Below are 21,885 nucleotides of genomic sequence, written 5' to 3' on the forward strand. Positions count from 1 at the left end.
TTGACTGAGGAAAGAGTTCCCCAATTAAAGGACAGGATGTAAGGGTATTCAAAGCAGGTGATATAGGAGATGGTAGCTATAGAAACCAGTGTTGTTTTTGTTGGAAGTTTTTGTTGGAAGTGGAGTGGAGAAGAGGAAACTACAGCCGATTTATTGATATTTCTTGAATACAACGTTCAGGTAGGAAGTAAAAAAGTTAGAGGGGCAGGGAAGAGTGAGATGGTGGAGAATCTTGTGGGTTGTAAGGAGCTTAGACATACTTCTGTGGGAAACAGTGGGCTTCTGGAAGGATTTTAGTCAGGGTTACATTAAGAACAGATTTGCATTTTTTTTGTTTTTGTCTTTAAACACTTATCTATGTGCATTACAGAATGGCTATCACATCAGTTCTCTGAAATAACATCGTTCTGAATGTAGCAAGTGGGTTTCACTCCTAAACCATCTTTATTTACTACATGTGCTTTTTTTTTTTAAATTAGGAAGTGATTTTATTTAAAAATTTTTTCCCATTGGCTATTTTTTTTAAATTGAAGTATAGTTGATTTACAATGTTGTGTTAGTTTTAGGTGTATAGCAAAGTGATATATATATATATATATATATATATATATATATATATATTCTTTTTCAGATTCTTTTCCCTTATAGGTTATTACAAAATATTAAGTAAAGTTCCCTGTGCTATACAGTAGGTCCTTGTTGGTTATCTATGTTATATATAGTAGTGTGTATCTGTTAATCTCAAACTACGTATGCTTTTAAACACTTCTGTACATGCCTTACAGAATGGCTATCGCATCTAGTCCCTGAAAAAAACACTTGATCAGATTTTCATTTTAAACAGATCACTTTGGCAGTGTACGGAGCTTGTATTTTGGGGAGTCAAGGATAGAGTCAAGGAGGCAGGTTGCAATAATTCAGGGTGATGATTAGAGCTTGAACCAGAACAGTTGAGGTAGACATGATACAAAGTGCAACAGAAGGGAAAACAAGATATTCAGAAATAAAATCTGTAGAATTTGCAGACTGATGGATTTGGAGAGTAGCGGTTAAAGAAAGAGACAGATACGTTTCTAGCTTGGATGTTTGGTAGGACAGAAGGAACCATTAGTTTAGTAGAAATGGTGTCAGTGCAGTATGTGAATGTTAAATTTGTGTTACCTAAGGGGCATCCAGATGGACTCATCCAGTAGGCAGTTGGATAAATGAGTCTACAGCTCAGGAGAATGGTCCAGACTTTTGATAAACTATTCAGAAATCACTAGCCATCAGACAATTGCTAGCTGAATCCTGGAGGATGAAATCACAGAAAGAATATATGTAGAATGAGAAAAGTGGCTAAGCTAGAACCCTGGGGACCATCAACATGTAAGGGACTCTTGGAGGAAGAAAAGGTATGAATGACACAGAAATGGTGTTAGAGAGCACACCACAGGAAGATGGCCCATCAGTGAAGCCAAGAAAATTGAAGATATCAATAAGAGAATAATCAAAGAGTAATCAAATGGCTTAAAAATGTCTTCTTAATTTGCCAACTAAAAAGCACTAGGTGATTTTAGCAAAAACACTTTTAGGAGAGTAGTTATGCTAAATTCATGTCACAGTGGGTAGCAGAATGAAGAGAAGATGATAAAGTAAAGAGAGGGAGTGTAAAGTGCTCCTTATGAAGTTTCCTTGAAGATTAGCACAAGGGAAGACTTACTAAAGAATACTGAATATTCATTGAGGTTCTCTACTTCTGAAGAGATCACTATTTTCTGCTGATAATAACCTGCACAGCTCAGAAAAAAGACCCATGTGATCTGTCCCTGTTTTATTTAAATGTAGTCTTCAACACAAGTCTAAGTTTCCAAAAATATATTAAAAATATTTTAGAAAATCATTCTGTAATATTTAAGGAATCTGGGAAGGATTTGACTCTTGTTTAACAGAATATAATTCTGGTTAATACACAGAATCAACAGAGGAGCTGAAAGTTCGGAGCCACAGCACGGAACCAATACCAAAGTTGGACAGCAAAGAGAGAGGACATCATGGGGCATCTTCCTCCAGAGAGCCGATCAAAGCTCAGGAATGGGACGGAACACCTGGGCCACCTGTGGTCACCAGTAGACTGGGAAGATGCTCTGTGAGCCCCACCTTGCTAGCAGGAAACCACAGCTCAGGTAAGAAAGATAATGTTCTCCTGGATGGTAAGTCCTCAGGTGTCTAGAAACTGCTTTTATGCAATTATCACTTAGAAAACCATAACCACAGATATCTCTGTCTCTACTCATAGAGACAGCGTAAGTAGCCCTGCACACAAAAGGAGGTAACAGTATGTGGTACGCTACAGGGAACATTCTTCACATGGATGATAGAGAAGTGAATGGTGCTTTTCGGAGCTGTGCAATGCAGCAGCCCTGACAACTCCAACTGTCTTGCATTAAATTTCTTAAAAAAAAAAAATCCTCAGGGCTCATCTAAAGCAGTTTTCATTTATAAAATTGAAGTAATTTAGAGTTTATGCCTCCTTTGCTTCAAAAAAATTCTAGACAACTGGGAAAAAATGAATAGGAAGTAAAATTGAGGATAAAAATGTAGCAAAGACTATCTGAAGGCAGTAGAGAGAGTAAATATTATGAGACATTTGATGTATCAATAATAAGCTGAAGACAGTAACTGGTCATTGGGCAAGGTACTAAGTTTCCCTATAGGTCAAAAGAGCTGGAAAATTATAATCTAACACACCTTTAAATTCACAAGTTGAAATTAAAATCTGTGATGCAGTTTTGCATTGTTAATAGATAAATATTATTAAACATCAATTTTTAAAAGGCAGAATATGTGTGCTTTGAACTGATTGATCTATATGGTGGACTCAGAGAGCTGTCAATTGAAATAAACAGCAAATAATCCAGCAGCTGCCTGTAGTTTTCAGATTTCTATTCCTTAAGAGTGTTAGGGCTCTGAAGAAAAGACCAATTCTTTAATGTTTTTTCAACTCTGATATTCATCTTGGAAAGCAATTAGCATGAGTTTAGCCTGTGGTCTCTCTGACAGTCACGCACAAGTTAAAACTGGAACAGGGGTCTTCCCTGGTGGCGCAGTGGTTAAGAATCTGCTTGCCAATGCAGGGGACGTGGGTTCAAGCCCTGGTCCGGGAGGAACCCACATGCCGCGGAGCAGCTAAGCCCGTGAACCACAACTACTGGGCCTGCACTCTAGAGCCCGTGAGCCACAACTACTGAGCCCACGTGCCACAACTACTGAAGCTCACGTGCCTAGAACCCATGCTCCGCAACAAGAGAAGCCACTGCAATGAGAAGCCCATGCACCACAACTAGAGAGAAAGCCTGCGTGCAGCAATGAAGACCGAACACAGCCAAAAAACAAAAACAAAAACAAAAAAACTGGAACAGGATGAATGATCTCTATATTGGGGAAGGGATATTTCTAGAACAATACCCAGGCAGAGGTAGAGCAACAGCTTCCCCAGACTGAAAATGTAACTAAAAGCTTTGGTGATGCAGCCATATCATGTATCATATGGGTAATCAACAGCGTGAGTTCAACTCTCAGAGAAGGAACATTACATGAATTTAGCAGAACTCTAAAAATATATTTTTGATAGTAAAGTATAAATATCTATAGGTATATGAGAAGAAGATATCTGTGCATTTTGTCAGAAAGAAAAAAAAAAACATAGGGAACAAATAGCATTTTGTAGAAATAAAAAAAGCCACTCCCAAAGAAGGTTGACATCACTATTCAGTGGGGAATTGTGATTTGTTTTAGGTTTATTAGTAGTATATTTTTAATGATTATCTAAGTTTGTACCAGTTCTATCCAAAAAAACCATGAATAGTATCTGCTCCTCTTGTGACCACGGGTATTTTATAAAATCCAGAAGCATTAGCTGAGTGTTTATTACGTAAAATAGCCACTATTCTAGGATCTGTGAGTACAGTGATGAGTAAGACATCCTCATATTTGGGGGCTCAAAGGCAAGTGCAAGACAGATGAATGGATCATTGCAATAGAATGTGTTATATACAAATAATACGCAACACAGAGGAGAAATTAATTTTTCTTGGGAGGGTGTGATTTCAGGAAAAACAATCAGAGGCTTTTGGTGGATAGATAAAGTAATCATTGCTTGAGGAGGTAACATTTTGAGCTAGAGCTTGAACCATCAAGAGCTGCTCACCTGGAGGACACGGAAGAAATAAGTCAGCCTTCTAAAAGAAAATCTAAAACACTACGGGATGGAACCTTTGCTGTGAAGGGTTGGGGAAGGTTGAAGAAACTGCAAAGTAGGGTGGGACCAGATAGCAAGAATCCTGAAGGGCCTTGTGCATTAAACAGAAATGCTTTCAGTCACAGAGTACCAATTAACAGTGGCTAAAGTAATACTGGCTTCTGTTAACTCTCCATAGTGCTGGGTCTGGAGGTAGGCAGTTGCAGGGGTCTTGTAACTGTTTAGTGATATCACTGAGGACCCAGGAACTTTCTATCCTTCTAACTCTTCTCTTCTGCTACCCTTGATGGTTGTATTTGTGATCACAAGCTGAGGAGACATTTCTGGGCATCATGCTCCTTCAGACTCTCTCCTTGATCTACTTGGCCAGATCTGGGAAACATCCTCTAGGTCAATCACTGAGTGAAGAGGAATGGGATTTCCATGGGCTTATAGAGGGCCTTTCTTTCCCTTGAATCAAGGGAACTCTGCCTTATACCTGGAAATGAAATCAACAGCCTATTTGCAGGGATGGGGAGGGAGTGTTGCATAAGCAATAGACAGTTATCTGCCCCATCATGGTTAGGTTTTGAACATTATGTGGTGGACTTTTGTAGTCATTTGAATATTTTTAAGATAGATATAATATAATTCAGTTTTCATCATGAAAGATCCAATGGTAACTCCAAGGCTTCAAGCATGGGTGACTGGGAAACCATTTACTCAGACAGAGATAGTCAGCATTGTTAATGAGTCCAAGCTTTTACTGCTCACTGCATGACAGGCCAATAAATTGAGAGACGAGGTGTTGGGGCAAGGAATAGTGACTTTATTTGTAAAACCAGCAGACCCAGAAGATGGTGGGCTAGTGTTCCAAAGAACCATCTTTCCTGAGATAGAATTCCAGCTTTTTTTATACTAAAAGGGGAGGGGTTGTGGCTGGTTGTTGGAAACTTCCTGGTGCCAGAATCCTTTGTACTTGCAGCTATGCAGATAGGTCTGGTAACAATGTTCCTATAATCCTCCAACAAGACAAATGTTATTTTCTGTTCTGCAACTTTTTACCTTTGTATGAGTGGAAAAGTGTTACCAGAGCCTTGAGAATGGGCTATTTTATTCCAATTTTGAGGGGAAGAGGAGAAAAGGCAAAATATTTGTTATATGGGTAGTTATAATTTTTCTAAAAAGAAAGAGCCTAAAATGTGCCAATTCTGTACTAGAAAATGGCATAGTTCCACTAGCAAAAAAAGGTAGAATATTGATATTTGAATATAAAGTTCACTCACCTTTGGGGTTTTAAACAAATGGTGCACTCCTTAAAGAATTATCCTCATCAGTGAGATGGCCTTTGTCCAGACTAGGCAAATAACTATGTGAAGAGAGCATTTTGGACTTGCTTTTTTGGAACAAAAGAGAGTGAGTCAGTATTTACTCTTTATCCCTGTTCTCTTCACACTTCATTATTGTTTCCTTGACACGGGGCCACTGGACTATGAAATCCCCTTCCTACACTACACTAGAACTGCGACCTATAACCCTCTTCCCTAAACAAGGAGGTACTCAGCTCCACACCTAATGCTCAAGATATAAGAAGGTTCCACCAGTTCCACTTGTAAATCCCCCCTCTCTGCGTCCATTAACTTTCTGCTTCTGGTTCTTTCTTTCTCTGTTTCACTAACACATAGACACACACACACACAGACACACACACACGCATACAAAGGCACACCAACTGCTACCAGTCACAGACTATTTGCTTTAACAAAAGTAGTTTAGCCACTTGAAATGGTTGTTCTTAACAGCTCTTTTGAGGAATGGAGGAAATGCTGAAGTAAAGTGGGTAAGCGTGTCAGGAGATCTCAGTTCTAATTAACAGTGCCGCTGGTTGCTGTGGCACTTTATTCAAGTCACCGTTGTTTAGTAAATCAGAGATTCCCCAGGGGGAGAGTCTTGAAGGTGGTGGAAGACTGGAACCCAAATGCTCATGAGAAAAAGTAGAAATTATACCAGTAATATTGTATTAACAAAAAGTTAGATTTCAATTACTAAATCCATCAACAGATAGTTTGCAAGCTTGTATCCATCTCTGTTATAGTTTCTGGGGACAAACACACACACACATACATACACACACTATAGGGTACATAAAACATAAAACATGGTCTCTGCCACTCTACAATATTACTATGCTTCTTTATGACACAAAACTATTGAGCATAAATGAATTAGATTATAATTAAATGTATTATTTTCATTATTATCTACTTTTTACTATACATTTAAAATCATTCAGAGAACAAAAAATGAGGGCAGGCTAGAAAAAGGATGGAGGGCTTAATGGGAGACATTGAGTCTTTAACCAGGATTGTATCAGGTCTGTTTAAAAATCATTTATTATTATTATTATTATTATTAATTGCATAGAAATATAGAGGGAGAACTTTCTACATGGGGTGAGGAAGATGAACAAAGGCTGAGGCAGACCTCTCCTGACTTAGTCCTGCCAGGCCTGCCTGACTGTAAAAGCAATTTTGGAAGTAAACTCAGAGGCCTTGGCTTAACACTATAAATGAGACGATCTTAAAATGACCCCAGTTTCTGTGTATTCAGACTGGTGTGTTTTTGCTCTCTGAGAATATCCACCATGGGATGCAAACTGAGATGCCTGGTGACAGGCAGGTAACATCAGTGAGTGAATTAGGAGAGGTGCTTTCTTCAAAACAGATATGTTTTGCTTATACATTGCATACATAGAACTATTCTTTGCTCTCACAAAAGAAAATATTTTCCCCATTTTTCTTGAAACTTGAAGTTCTTTTGGTCTAAGTTATGTATTTCCACATTTGTCAGAAGCATAAACCTGGAGAAATATTTTGGCATTGCAAAGGAAATCTATTGCAAGCTGACGAACATCAGGATGGAATGATGGAAATGCAGGTGACCTGGAAAGTACCGGAGCATCTCAAGGGGACAGAAGCTACTCAGTACCAGTTGATGCTCGCCATGAGAGAGGCTCACCCCAAATTCCCAGATTTAATTACTGTAACACGAAATCTCTCAATTTTTCAATAGAGCTAAATTTTTTAAAAACATTGAATCAAATAATTTGCTTCCTCTGGCTGAATAAGACATAAAGGATGTCCATTTGCATTTTCTGGTTTGTATGACATATACACACTACTATATTTAAAATAGATAACCAACAAGGACCTACTGTGTAGCACAGGGAACTCTACTCAATATTCTGTAATAACCTAATGGGAAAAGAATTTGAAAAAGAATAGATATATGTATATGTATAACCGACTCACTTTGCTGTACACCTGACACTAACACAACACTGTAAATCAACTAGTAGACAATATAAAATAAAAACTTAAAAAATAAATAAAAATTCAAAAAATAAATTTAAAAAAACAGAAAACAAAACAAAATAGAATAAAATAAAGTAAAATCAAGCGATGACCAGTTGGTGGAGGCATGCATTTGACCCTGAATCACAGGGAGGCTGGGTTACAGTAGAAACAGCAGATGCCAGTAAATATCTTGCCCCCCTGTTTTTATTTTCTAGAAACTGCAGCTCCTTGAGAAGGCTATGCTGAGAACAGGAGGGGCGATTAGAAAGAGGCATATGACCTGTGATGGTCAAGAAGGCAGGGAGAATTTCTTAATTCTGGAAAAGGTACAGAGGTCTGGCATTCCATGAATAGTAAGGACCAGTGGCCTAATCCTTTCTCAGCATCCTGGCAAAGTGGCCCAGTCTCTGATTGGGAGGGAGGACAGTTAGGGTGAAGTTTCCAAGGGGTTTTCAGTGAGGCTGGACTTCCTGCTTTATGGTTCTGAACTCCAGAATATGGCATTTTATACTTCAAGGGGATAGTTATACTTGGAAGACAGACTCCAAGCTTCCCACGCTGTGTACCAGTGTGGGATGAAGACGAAAGGTGCCATCTTGTACATTCTGATCTGTAGAACAGTTCTGGGCCTTTTCAGGATCCATTGAAGGGAAGCATTTTCCACCACCATTCATGGGTCAGCCCTTCATATCCACGAGGAGTCCTGTGCACACTTCAGAGAAGTGGAAAACATATGAATTTAATTTTAGTTGAAGAAAACAGAAATACACCATTTTTTGCACACCACATTTGTAGAATAATAGAGGAAATTTTATATTAATTGTAAGTGCGTGAATAAAGTATAATATAGTCATTGAGCACTGAGGTTTGGGCATTCAGAAGATCTAGATTTAAATCCAGACTCTGTTTTTATTAGTGATGACATCGGGCATGTCCCATCATCACTCTGACCTTCATCCACAAAAGATGGATGATAATAGTACCTAATTCATAGATACTACTGCAAATTAAAGGTGAGAATTAAATGAGATAACATATTAACACACTTAGCATGGTGTGTGGAATACAATGAATATTAAATAAATGCTTGTTATTAGTATGATCCCAGATACCTTTGCACGTATCTTTGCAGGAGAGCTGAGAGACTCACTCGTCTGTGATAATGAAGGAAAGTTTCCTATGAGTAGTGGCATTTGAGCTGGACCTTGAACTGAGCAGAATTTAAACAAAGAAGGTAGCAAGAGAAGTAGAAAGGAGTCACGGGTTGTTTTGCTGGGAATGGTGAGAGCTCTGTCTCCAGCATGGCATTTAGCACACCTGCACCCCAAACTACAGTTCATAAGACATTTTCTACGCTAATTCATATTCTAACCACGCCTTTTAAGACTGGAAAGATCACAGAGATGTTAGGGTGTTAGCTAAAGACCTAAGAGTGGATCTCTGGGAAGAAGATTTAGCAGAATGGGGACCATTTAATAAAAGCAGCAGAAAACTAGGATTCAGGAAAGGGAACTGCAATTGAACCTAAGAGTCTGGTCTTTGAAAATTGATAATTACCAGTTGATGTATGAAATTCTGAAACATATTTACCATACTTTATTTGATAACCTGGAATGACTGGCTAACTTTGCTGATAAACCTCCTGGCAACCATAACTCAAAAATATTCATATCCAGGAAGGCTCCCATGTGCACAAGTCGGGCAGCAAGAATGAGAAACAGGCAAGAAGCAGGCATTGGGCAACAGGACTAGGAATTGTGGAACAGTACTTATAACAGTAATTCCTGGCAAACCATAGTAAATCGATATAGTTTTGCTTTTTTTTTAAGTAAATCATGCTTTACGACAATGTTAATAAATTCACATTTTGGTGCTAATAGCTTGAGGAAATTATGTAACACGGCTGTGCCCCAGTTTCTCTATCTTTACAGAAAAGATAAAGGAAATGTCACCGTGTAGGTTATTATGAGGATTAAACTCAGAAATGTATAGGAACGTCTGGTACAAATCTGACTTGTAATAGCTAGTAGACCATGGCTTATTCTGTTCCCATTCAATTTTACTAGAAAGGTCTCTGATTTTTTTTCTAGGACTAAGACTGAATATTTCCTTTGGAAAGCTCAGCGCATTGCAAATATAAGGTTTTCTTTAGTTACACAGAGTGTAAATTGGTTATAAGGCCACTACTAGTGCAACAACCTGTGCTTCATTTATTTGTACATTTTCCAACAAAGTTTTTGGGCCAGTGTAAAGGCCATTTTTGGATTCTCTTCAGTTTGCACTTGTGAAATTTGGAGAAAATATCAGGTGCAGGCTTTAAAACTTGCTTGCTGCATTATACGTAGTTATCAAAGAGTCATCTTAATTTCTCACAGTGTTTCTTTTCTACTTGGTAGCAATGAATGGATTTAAAACCAGGTTAGCAAGGATATAGGTATCGCAAGAAAATACCGATATCCACAAATGTATACATTTCTTTAATAACTACCCAACTTGACATTCATTCATCCATTAATTCAGTCGTTCATTCCCTTTGTGTTCATTTAACAAAAGTTGATTCAGCATCTACTCTGTGCCATGCAGGGACTAGGTGCTGGGGGTGCAAGATAAACGTGATAGACCAGACCCACACCCCCCAGAGCTCCTGGTCCAGCAGGGAAGACAGAGAATAAAGTAACAGAGTCTTATAAATTATATGAGGAGGGAATGCTGGGAACAATCACATGATTTATTCACTGTCTAAAAGGAAGGTAATTCAGACAGGCTTCCTGGAGAAAGTGATATTAAATTTGGTACTAGCATGATGAGTAGGAACTAGGCACGTAAGAGGGGATAGAGTGTTCTCTGCAGCTCACTCACTGAAGTGTGGATGAAAAAGATTTACTTTTAGAACCTGATTAACAGTAAACATTTTAATATGGCTACATAATTCCCAAACGCTATTCTCTTTTCCCTCTTCCATTTTTTTCACGTGGCCTGGCACCTTTGGGATGCTGTAGTTGCAGTAATGGTCCCAATCATTCCCCTCTCCTTGTATCCATGCTCTTTGCAATGTGCTTTAATAGCTCCTTATCAAGAAGTAAGGTCTATTTCCTACCCCTTAAATCTGGGTTGGCCTTGAGTCTTGCATTGCCGGATAGAGTGAGATGGAAGTAACTGTGTGTCCGTTCTGAGCCTCAGCCTCAAGAGGCCATGAATGCTTATGTTCACTATTTCCAACCCTACCTCCACCACGTAAACAAATTTGAGCTAGCCTGTTGGAGAATGAGATACATACGGAGGAAAGCCAAGAGTCCTCAGCCTCCAGCCAGCCAACCCCCAAGCATGTGAGAAAACACAGCATGAAAGAGCAGAAACACATACCTGACCCACAGCTGACCACGATGCATGAGTGAGCCCAGCCCAGTCCAGAAAAACTACCCAACTGATCCATAGACTCAAGAACAAAACTCAGCGAGTGTCTTTCTAACTCACCGAGTTTGGGTGTAGTGTGAAATCATTAACTGATTATAGCTGCCAAGGTCTATTTGAATTTTGCTGGTTTTCCATCAGATGGAAATATTTTATTATTATTATTATTTGACTGAAGCATGCTTATTGAAAAACCAAAAGTCAAAGAAAAAAGTGAAAACCCACCCTCCCGTCTTTTGCTCCACCATCCCACTTTTCAAAGCATCATTTTTAACTGTCATGGTTTTAACCGTTTGGGGCCTGTGGATTTATAGAGACTGTCATTTCTGTTATGTTCATTGTTATAATGCAACAGGAACCACAAACCAGTCTGGTAGGATTCAGGCCCCAAGGTAATTCAGGCTTCGCTGTAGGATATTGACTAACTTCCTGCGTGGCTCCGCATCGCCGCAGGCAGCTGTGGGCTTCGGCATCTACGACCCTCAAGGCTGTCGTTCTGTACCCTCGGCTCAGGCACCAGAACTCGGCTTTCCACATCTGCTCTTCTTCCCAGTTCTAATTGGATGCTGGGTTATTTCCTCGGCCAACACTGGCCAGATCCAGTTGCTAGGTTCTGCTCACTAATTTCACACTCTAGAGTTTAGCTCTGCCTTTCTGAATTCTGGTAGTAAACACATAACAGAATTCTCACGTGGAGAGTCTTTGGAGAATAATGTAAGTCATATCTCCAATCATCCCACTTTGACTTCTCTGCAGAAAACTGCGAATTCTGGCTGCTAGAATTTGTGTTCACCAGAGAAATGGTTTTATTGGTGTTTCTCCTAATACTGGTGATATGGCTTTGAGAAACAACCAGAAAAGGAGAACTTGGTCTGAACCATTTTAAGAAGCCAAAGTGTGTCTTTATGGGGTTTGAATGTAAACCAGCAGGGTATAAAATGCGGCAGGCTAATTACAAAATGATAGGAGGTGATTACTCCCACAGTCCAAAGCAAAAACCTAGACCACAGAATCAGAATTTGCAAAGGAGGTGATTGAAGTGAATGTTATTGTCCTTAACTGAACTCCTTTCTCTAGCCTAGGAAAGGGGGTAGAGGCTGAGAGGCTAGAAACCAGCTATTAGAGACTCCGAGATAGACTGTGTGTGTGTGTGTGTGTGTGTGTGTGTGTGTGTGTGTGTGTGAGAGAGAGAGAGAGAGAGAGAGAGAGAGAGATGAACCTCCATCCCTCATAGAGAAGGGATGAGAAGTGAGAACTGTCTCCCCCAGTGAAAAATCAAGTGAGATAGACTTTCACGGGACCACCCGGAAATCTTATTATTTGTTTCTAGTCATTGAAGGGACACTGTTAAAAAAAAAGTACTAGAGGTTAGCTGAATAGCCTATGACCACAGAGCAGACAGCTGCTTGGCAAGTCACGCTGCAGCCACTGCCGATGGGTTAAAGATGTGTATAAAGTGTGTTTCCCGTGGACCAGGTTAGGCCATGGAGAGAAACCCGTTAGGAGAGAAACCCTGGAGGTGGCTTAGGTCACGTGACTGCCAGGAACGGCTAGGACTCTGCAGGACATGGCTCAAGGTCCATCCACAGGATGCCCAGTGGCCAAACAGCCAGGAGATCTTCAGGTGAGAGATAGCTAACCATGAGGGCCCCTCAGGGTATACTTGAAAGCACCCCAAGAAGAGAGTATTAACCTCTCTTTCCTTCCCTGCTACACCAGAGTGTGAGACACGCCGGCTCACGCTAGTGCCAGGCAAGAAGACCTTTCCTGCCCCCTCACCTCTCCTCCTTCCTTCTACCTCGGCCCTTGTGAGGGCAGACTTGGTGGGGATCAAGCTGGGGGCAGCGGGGTAAGAACCTGGAGACAGGCAAAGAGAGAGGGACCGCCTCCTCTGTGTGCCAGGAGCAGGCCTGAATGGGCCAGGAGAGAAGTGTTTCCTTGAAATAAAGTTCAAAATTGTAATTAGTGCAAGGAACTAAGAATTTAAGTTATTACTTCAATAAGACATTTTTGTGACTTGAAGAAACCAGAGGATTTTAAGGTTCTTTATGTTCAAATTAACAGTTAAATAAATACACAGGCAAAAAAAAATCTGATGGAATTACAAAATTTGCTCTAAGATTATTGCAAATTATATTTAGTCTGAATTATGGAATTGAATTTTATCACCTTTGTTGGTTATCCATTTAAAATAACGCCTTATATTTATACACCATGTGTTAGCTTTCAAAATAAGTGCTATTTCATTTGATCTTCACAAAAACCTGTGCATCTGTGGGCTGGTGTTATGATCTGATTATTTAGGTGACCAAACAGCTGCTCAAGAGGAACCAAACGGCCCAGACTCATTGGTAAGTAGTAGCTTCAAATCAGGAAAGGGATTTCAGGTTCCTGACCCGTAGTACAGATCTCTTCCCATGATTGAATTAGGTTGAGTTTCCCTTTTTCCACCTCCATGCTCAGGAATTCATTCATCTATCCAACCATTCATTTATTCTTCTGTTTTTTCCAATATAAAATTATCAGGCACTGAGCACATGCCAGTGGAGGAGATTGCTATTAATCACAAAAGCTAAAAGTATAACTACAATCTGTGACAGAATCTACCAAGGAAAACGACACCACACTCCCTCTGAAGTATGTTACACGGCCTCCTAATCTCTGGGGAACTGAGATCCCAGGTGACTTAGAAGAAGGAACAATCCAGAGAGGACCCAGGAGGTGTGATGACCCTGGGACTTGAGGGCACATGTGGGAGAAGAAGTCTGACAGAGCCAGGCTGAGCTGGCTGCATCAGTGATTCGAGTCTTACCTAAAAGTGCCAGGAAGCCACTTATGGATTTTAAACTCCCGGGATTTTAAACTCAGGGATCAGGTTTACAAAGTCAGCTAATACATTATCATCCTAAACCAAGGGAAACAGAATTATGAAGATAAATATGCTGCCCCAAATAACCTGCCTCATAAATTCAAAGAAGTGTTTGCTGTCTAGCCCATGAAATTTCTCTGTTCTTGTAACTAACTGAGAGTTGTTTATAACTGATTGTTTTGATATATCTAAAAATTAATTCTAGAGCACCTGAGCAACCGTGTCACACATGTGCTTTTTTTCCCTAATAAAATAGCAACATTATACGTGCTTGCCTTTCTTTGGTTCAGCCATTTACTCATGCAGCAGACTTGTAAGAACACCTGTCTTGAACAGCACCCTCTAAGGTGATGACAGATGACCTCTGCCTTCAAGGAGCCTATGCTCTCCTGTGATGGTGCTTGATTTTTTACTGTGAGAGGACATCATTGTCCCTGATTCAGAAAGAAAGGAGACTGGACTTTGTTTTCCTGTGGTTTGTAAGGTTTTTTCTAAAGTATTTATATTCTTTTTCCCATTTTTTCCTAGCAAGATGATTGGTTAAAGCTATGAGAACAGTTCTGGAGTCAAGGAATTTGGTGATATTAACTGGTGTGGGGTGTGTGTGTGTGTGTTTATCTATAGCTACTTATGGATTTTAAGCTTGGGTCTTATGTGGTCCGATCTGCAGTCAGCTAATTTATCATACTCTGTACATAACTATATGTGTGAGTACACACACACACACACACACACACACAGTCCCTTAAACCTGATTTCTACTAAACACATGCATAGACCATGACGTTCTATACTATACAGATACCCTGAAAGCTGCTGGAAAAAAATACAACTTGATAGTAATTTCATTCTTGTTAGAGAAATTCTGAATTTCCACCTACTCTCTGTTTGATTCTCTTGGGAAAAAATAATTAACCAGGCATAAACAATTCAGATAATGCAAAAGGTACCTTCACCTTACTTGCCTCTCAGTAGATTAATCCTGTTTGAGAATCATGATGACAATATGCTTGAGTTCTGACTGTAGGGCCAGCTCCTCGTATCTTTCACTGAAGGGACATGACCCTGCCCTGTGCCCTCTCCAGGAGGAGTGGGCTCTGACATTGCTCCTGGCTGGCAGTTGTTGGCTTTCTTTGGAAAGGCCCTATGGGTACAGCACACCACCACTATTCACAGAGAATGTCCTTTCTGTTTCTGTGAAAAGCCATGGAAGACATTACAGAAAAGAAGGCTCTGTCTGACTTATGCTGGGCATATACAGAGACTAAGTCTGGAAGCTTGTAAGCAGACCAGAATACATTATCAAATCGTATTTGCATTGCCATCTGTTGTCCAAGACAGGCATTGCAGTATTCCCCATCTTGATTCTTTTAATGTTAAATTCAACTAAAATTTGGTCAATGATGTATTTGCTGGACTCTGGGGAAAGATGAAGCAATGGAGGAAAACATTTTTTGTTTTAATTACAAATATACAAATCATTTCTCTTTTACACTGGCTTCATTCTTTAAAATATGGTTTAAAATAATTCATTTAATAAATACTGCATGAGTCCTCATCAGGGATTAGTTATCATGTTACTCAGGGGAAATACAGTGGGGAATGAGATGGACACGGCTCCTGTCCTCAAAAAGCACGCGGTTTAGTAAAGAAGAGAATGGGAGGAAGGGAGAAGGAAGGAACAAGTGCGCCAGGCAGAGTGAGTGGCATGATTAAAATCCTAGAGTAAGAGAACTCGTGGGGCTTTAGGAGAATTTAATGCAGTGTGACAGGTGCAAGACTGCAGGTGAGGCTGGCTCTGTAAGCTGAGCCATGGGTACCATCGTGAGGAAGCAGTTTAGAATTCATTATAAGCAGGGGAGCTGAAAGATCATATTTGCCTTTAAATAATAAAATAATAAAAATAGCTAACATTTCTTGAGGTCTTATGACATGCTGGCCACTGCGGTGAAATCTACACTTAGTATCTTATTTAATTCTTACAATAATTTTACAAAGTAGCTACCTTTATTTCTCCCACTTTACCTGTGAACAAATGGAAGCTTAGTGAGGTCAAGAAAACTGTCCATGGTCATTCAGCTAGTCAGTGATGAAAGCTTAGCAGCTCTCATGAAAAGATAATACCTCTCTCCCAAGAGCTCCAGCAGAAGTATGAAGGCAACTCTCATTGGCTGACTTGGGCCACATGTTCAATCCTGAGCCAGTCGGTGAAGCCAAGGGGATAGAATGATTGATTGGACAGGTCTGAATCACATGGCCACTTCTGAGCTGAAGTTGGGGTCAGCCCCTAGTATGGAACCATGAAAATTGAGATTACTGGTGATATTGTTCTCCAAAGGAAATTCAAGCTACTATTCCAGAAAAAAGAGTAAATGGATTCTGGGCAGGTGAAAATGACAGATGACCATTACATCTCCTAAATTTTATTTTTAAATAATTTTTATTATGTTTAGCCATTTACTACCAAAACTTTCACCAACAATTTTAGAAAATTTTAGCAAATAGCAAACTTGAGTTATGCATAATCCTACCAACATTGTTACAAAAATAAAGCACAGAAGTTACTCATTTCTTCTGGATCTCTCCATGTGTACGTGTTATTAAACTTTTTTTGGCAATAAGTATCTAAATAAATAATAAAGCACAAAAAGCAGACCAAAAAGGAAGAGTAAAAGCAGTGATCTTAGTAAACTAGCTCATGATCAATCAAGAGTATTTTTGAGGTCATTTCAATGATTCCAACAGATTTAATTTATGAACACCTAAGAATCAGTGAACCTTAGACATTGCTTCTTATTATAAGTGGTGAAAAAGTACCCTGAGAATCTGGATGGTTTCCCTCAGGTCTCACAGGCAGGTAATAGCTTTTCTTGGACATTGCTGTTGAGATTTTTCTAGGGCAGCATTTTACAACTGGTGGTTTCAAAATCCTCTGGAGTTTTCAAAGGTTTTCCCATGTTTCTTGTGCCTCAACATATTTTCTTCTGTTTCAGTTTTTGTTTTTCAAATACTCAATTGGAAAATTAATTGGATAAAAAGTTACCCTTTTAAGGAAACTTTGGGGGCTCAGCGTCCATAGAAAGCAACAGTTCTTAAACTCTTCAGTCTCAGAACCCTTTATGTTCTTAAAAGTTATTGAGAACCCAAAGAGCTTTCCTTTATTTGGGTTAGGTTTAATAATATTTCTCATGTTAGAAATTAAAATTGAGAGTTAAAAATTATCTATTCATTAAAAATAATTAACCCATTATATGTTAACATAAATAACATTTTTTCATGAAAAATGACTCTATTTTCCAGAACTGTAACAAATGGTTACCAGATTGACATTGTTTTACATTTTTACAAATCTCTTTGATGTCTGACTCAGTAGAGCATAGATTCTCATCTGCTTTGGATTCAATCTGTTGTGATATGTTGCTTTGCTTAAAATGTATAAAAGGAATCTGGCCTTATACAGATGCATAGTTCAAAGGGGAGGAATATTTTAATAGCCTTTTCATATAATTGTGGATATTCTTCTTTAATACTTTCCCCAAACTCAACAAACAACAGTTTGGTAAGTGTTAGTTACATATCAATAAACTCATCATTCTCTGTTACATTAAAATCCATTTGTCTATCTTGGACTTTAAGTGTATTTTTACCCATGAATGATTTTTTTTTTTTTTTGTAGACAAATCATATATTTTCTTTAAAAAAAGCATGATCACTTATAAAATGGCAAAAGTAAAAATTTGCTTACATTTTATGATTATTAAAATTATATAATAATAAACACTAAAATACAATATTTAGCAACATGTTAGTCTAAATTATCATTTTTACTTCAACTTCCTTCTCCATATCACAGAAAAAATGTGATAAAATAAAATGATTAAAATTACTAAGGAGGTTTTCAAGGTTATATATGTTTTTCTGGGAAACAAAATCATAAGACAAAAAAGACTGGGGAGCTTTGATCTAGAGAACTGTTTATTCCTTATCTATAACAGCATTCTTTATGATCTGGAAAATTCCTTTTTAAAAGTCTAAACAAAGTCTTAATGTTTATCACACGAATTAGTCTATTCAAAGAAATCTGTTAGTCACAAATTATTTCCCTTTGCAAAATCCCTCCTGCCTTTCTACCATGAGAATATACTTAATAAAATATAATTTTCATGAGCTTTCCAGGTGATTCCCACTCAGGCAATCCACCTATCCTCTGGCACAGTGATCATGTGTCATAATCAGCTGTTTTACCAAAAAGAATGGTTAGTGCTATTCTATTTTGATTTGTCCATTGGATCCAGGGAATCCCATATATTTACTGTTATTTACTTTATTCCAAGGCTGAAATCTATATCCCTAATCCCACAAGGCAAATACTTGCCAATTATCATTATCAACAAGAAATAGGAAATGTGGGTGACTTAATTTAAAACCCTCATCACTGTGGGGAGGAAATAAAACAGTTCAAAGCATATAGTATACCGCACTTGGTCAATGACACCAAATACTGTTGTGTATTTAAATGCCTTTGACCTGATTGCATTAAAAGACTATTTTTTTAATTTACTTTTTATTTTTATTATTTATTTTTTGGCTGTGTTGGGTTTTCGTTGCTGCGCGGGCTTTCTCTAGTTGCGGCGAGGGGGGGGGCTACTTCTTGTTGCGGTGCGCGGGCTTCTCTTGTTGCAGAGCACGGGCTCTAGGCTCAAGGGCTCTAGAGCGCAGGCTCAGTCGTTGTGGCCCACGGGCTCTAGAGCGCAGGCTCAGTAGTTGTGGCGCACGGGCTTAGTTGCTCCGCCGCATGTGGGATCTTCCCGGACCAGGGCTTGAACCCGTGTCCCCTGCATTGGCAGGCGGATTCTTAACCGCTGTGCCACCAGGGAAGTCCAAAAGACTATTATTAAAGTGGGAAACTTCCCCAAAATAGTGAGGATGGAACAAGGAAGTGAGTACTTCTACTGTCCTTTCTGAGCAGTTTGTTTGAGATGATAATCAAATGAGGTCACTGATTCTCCAAACATTCTTTTGCTTTTAATACATTTCATAAAACGTATGATTGGTTTCAGAGTCATTTACTCTTTAGGTCATTTTTTTGGCTCATCTAATATCTTAGTTGTACCTTTACATACATTGTGAGTTTTCTTATTTGCACTTAATCTTTCTAAACATATTTGTAAAAATGTAAATGTTGGATCACTTGCTGATAGGTACCAATATCTCTATTAGAAAATATTCATTCAAATTATTAGACTAACACAAGAAATGCAACTGGTCTTCCCATCTCCAATTCCTTGTGAGACTACTACACCCCACCTCTAAGTGTCTAGACTACCTTGTATCTACTACACTTGAGAGCCCTTCAAATGTTACTAGGTCTTACCAGTTGCACAAATCCTACTCCAAGAGACTTAATATAATTGTCCCTATCACAAATCAAATAGCATTCAAATGTGTAAAATGATCAACTTAAAAGGAAAAATGACTGCCACCCTTTCATTCAATGTGAGTTCTCACCTATTTCAACCATCATTACAATAGTATTCAAAAAGACGAGGAAGATTATAAAGTTTCTGAAGAGAGGACCTGTCTTCTCTTAAGAAAACATACAGAGTGGAGTTCTTTCTGGTTTAGGCAGGTGACATAATTAGGGCAAGAATAGACCCGGTGAGAATGAGAAGAAAATGCAGTTTGCGAAGGGAAAAATAAGTCAATAGGCAGATGATGAGGCAAGAGAGACTGTAAAGCCATCGGATAAAAATGAGTGGCACGAAAGGATACACTCAAGGACCCATCCAGCCCACAAGGAAACAGGGGGACTCTTCGCTGCAGCGCGCTCGAAGCGTTCTCATCAGTCTCTGGGCGTGTGTACTCCGTTCTGCATGACGAGGCTTTATGGAGAAGCGCACAAGCTGCTGTTGATCTCCCAACATGTTTCTCCTGACAGGAGGTATCAAGTATCTCTCGAATAGTGTGCCGTGGCACAGCTTGGCTCAAGCCGTGCAGATGCTCAAGGAGAGAGAAAGTATCAATGAGTCGGGAACGAATGGCATCAGCCCCGGGGCAGTTGCATGTGTCCTACTGGGTGATAAGTGGCCACGTCTTAGCCCAGGCTCTCTTCCGCCCGCTCAGCCCTGACTTCGCTGCTCCGCCTCCGGCTCTGACGCCCCCCTGAGCTCGGCTCTCCCCACGCGGGCCAGCTCAGGGTCGGCTCCCAGCGCCGCGCAGCAACGCACGTCCAGCTCCGCCAGGTCCCGCCCGCTCCCGGGTCCCGGCTCGCCCAGGGCCCACCCCCTCCCCCATGAATGATTTATAACACAGTGCTTTTAGAAAATATCGGTTCACTAAGTCATGCAAATCTTCCATATGTTGACACATTTTGTTATAAAAATCAATGCAACACATTTATTAATATTGCCACTGATCTCCTAAGAAAAGTCTTTAAGTATTAGAGTGCTGTCAAGCTCACAGTGGTAAATACAAGTGTTTCAAAATTTTATTATATGCTTGAAAGCTCAAATGTATCATTGTCAACAAATACTGCCAGTTGTCTTCCTTAAATCAATAAGCTCACTTCATTCATTTTTTGAGAAGGTGTCTGCCAAATATGCAAGTCTGTGTGGCAGTGAAAAATACCTACTTACTAGTACAGTTTGGTGCTATTGCTTTGATGTGCTAAGGTATCAGCAGATTTATCCAGCCTTGTTTTGGGACTTTCAGTGCGTTTGTCAACACAGTGGAAAAACAAATAATGTCTTAGTATTTTTACGAAAATAGTTTTTACCTCAGGTCACCACCTCCCAAAAGAGTCTTAGAGCCCTCCAGAAGTTCTGCTATAGAATGAATGAACATGGCCATTAGTGGAGATCAGACTGAAGTCGCCGTCCATGTATAGGCTCATATTGATCTTATCCCAAGACACGTATTGCTTAGTTTATGTCTATAACAGACAGTGGTTCAAGGCAGAATCATAAGAACTATAGCTATTGTAATAGAACATGCTACAAGGACCACACACAATTTCAATATCTGGTCACATTTTGTCTCAAGATGTTTGCTCTTCAACAAACCACAAAGCCAATTGTATGAAGAGGAAATATCATTAGTGTTATGTCCGATTTTGAGCGTCATTTACATTAATAAGGTGAGTGATATAAAAATTTTGTCTGGCATTTCTTTCCTTTTATTTTGTTATTTAGGAGTAAAATGTCACATATTTTAAACACGTGTTAACTTATTTTTGCCATGTATCCATTCCTAATATCAGGGGATGAAAGAGTTTTGTTCTATTTTTTGTTTGTTTATTCTATTTTTGACACCATAACATGAAGTTAAATTTTTATCCCCATGGTAATATACATTTGATCCTGATACAAATCATATACCTTTTTCTGTATATTATGGCAGATGAATTTTTTATGTAATAATTTTAAAGATAATTAAGGAGCATATATTACTTGTTAAATAGATAAAATATGTTCCTATATAAACATATACTTTAATTTTCTTTTAATGTGGAATCAAGTATTTTTTGAAGAAAGCACATTTTCATATACAGCTAAAGTGATGAAGATCTTAAGGGCATTTCAGAAATGATGTGTTTTAATAAAAGAGCCTGTCAAATTAAAAAAAAAACTGTTGATGCTACATGATGCTATGTTGCCATGTAAGAAACTAACCGTGCGTTACAGCATCAAGGGCATCCCTGTGCAGTAAGTGGCATGATTTATATTCTCTCTACATAAGAAAGTGGAAGGCAAGGGAAATCCATGCCCTCAGATATTTAGAAGGAATACAATGAGTACTCCTAACCCCACATGCATGTGATTCTCTTTCTCCTCTGTACAATGGATTCTTTAATTCTCTACGTCTGTCATTGGATCATAAATTTCATCCACCACGTTGACACCTCACTTTTCTCTGGGTTTACCAGAGAACCCAGATCTTTACCAGAATTCCAGTATTCCCAAGGAGAATTACCAATTACTCCAGCATCAGTAGTTTTACTATCTGACCCTTCAGATAACACTAGGATTTGG

General features: G+C 39.1%; 1 protein-coding gene across 1 annotated transcript in view; it reads left to right on the forward strand.

Annotated features, from left to right (window-relative positions):
* The window catches only part of NYAP2 (neuronal tyrosine-phosphorylated phosphoinositide-3-kinase adaptor 2), a 245,018-nt gene that overhangs the window by 171,209 nt on the left and 51,924 nt on the right, over positions 1-21,885 (forward strand). Inside the window, exon 4 of the mRNA XM_061205498.1 lies at positions 1,956-2,165. Within this exon, the coding sequence (XP_061061481.1) occupies positions 1,956-2,165 (210 nt within the window). The remainder of the gene's footprint in view (positions 1-1,955; positions 2,166-21,885) is intronic.

This window comes from Eubalaena glacialis, chromosome 1 (genome assembly GCF_028564815.1).
Source record: "Eubalaena glacialis isolate mEubGla1 chromosome 1, mEubGla1.1.hap2.+ XY, whole genome shotgun sequence".
NCBI classification, from domain to species: Eukaryota; Metazoa; Chordata; class Mammalia; order Artiodactyla; family Balaenidae; genus Eubalaena; species Eubalaena glacialis.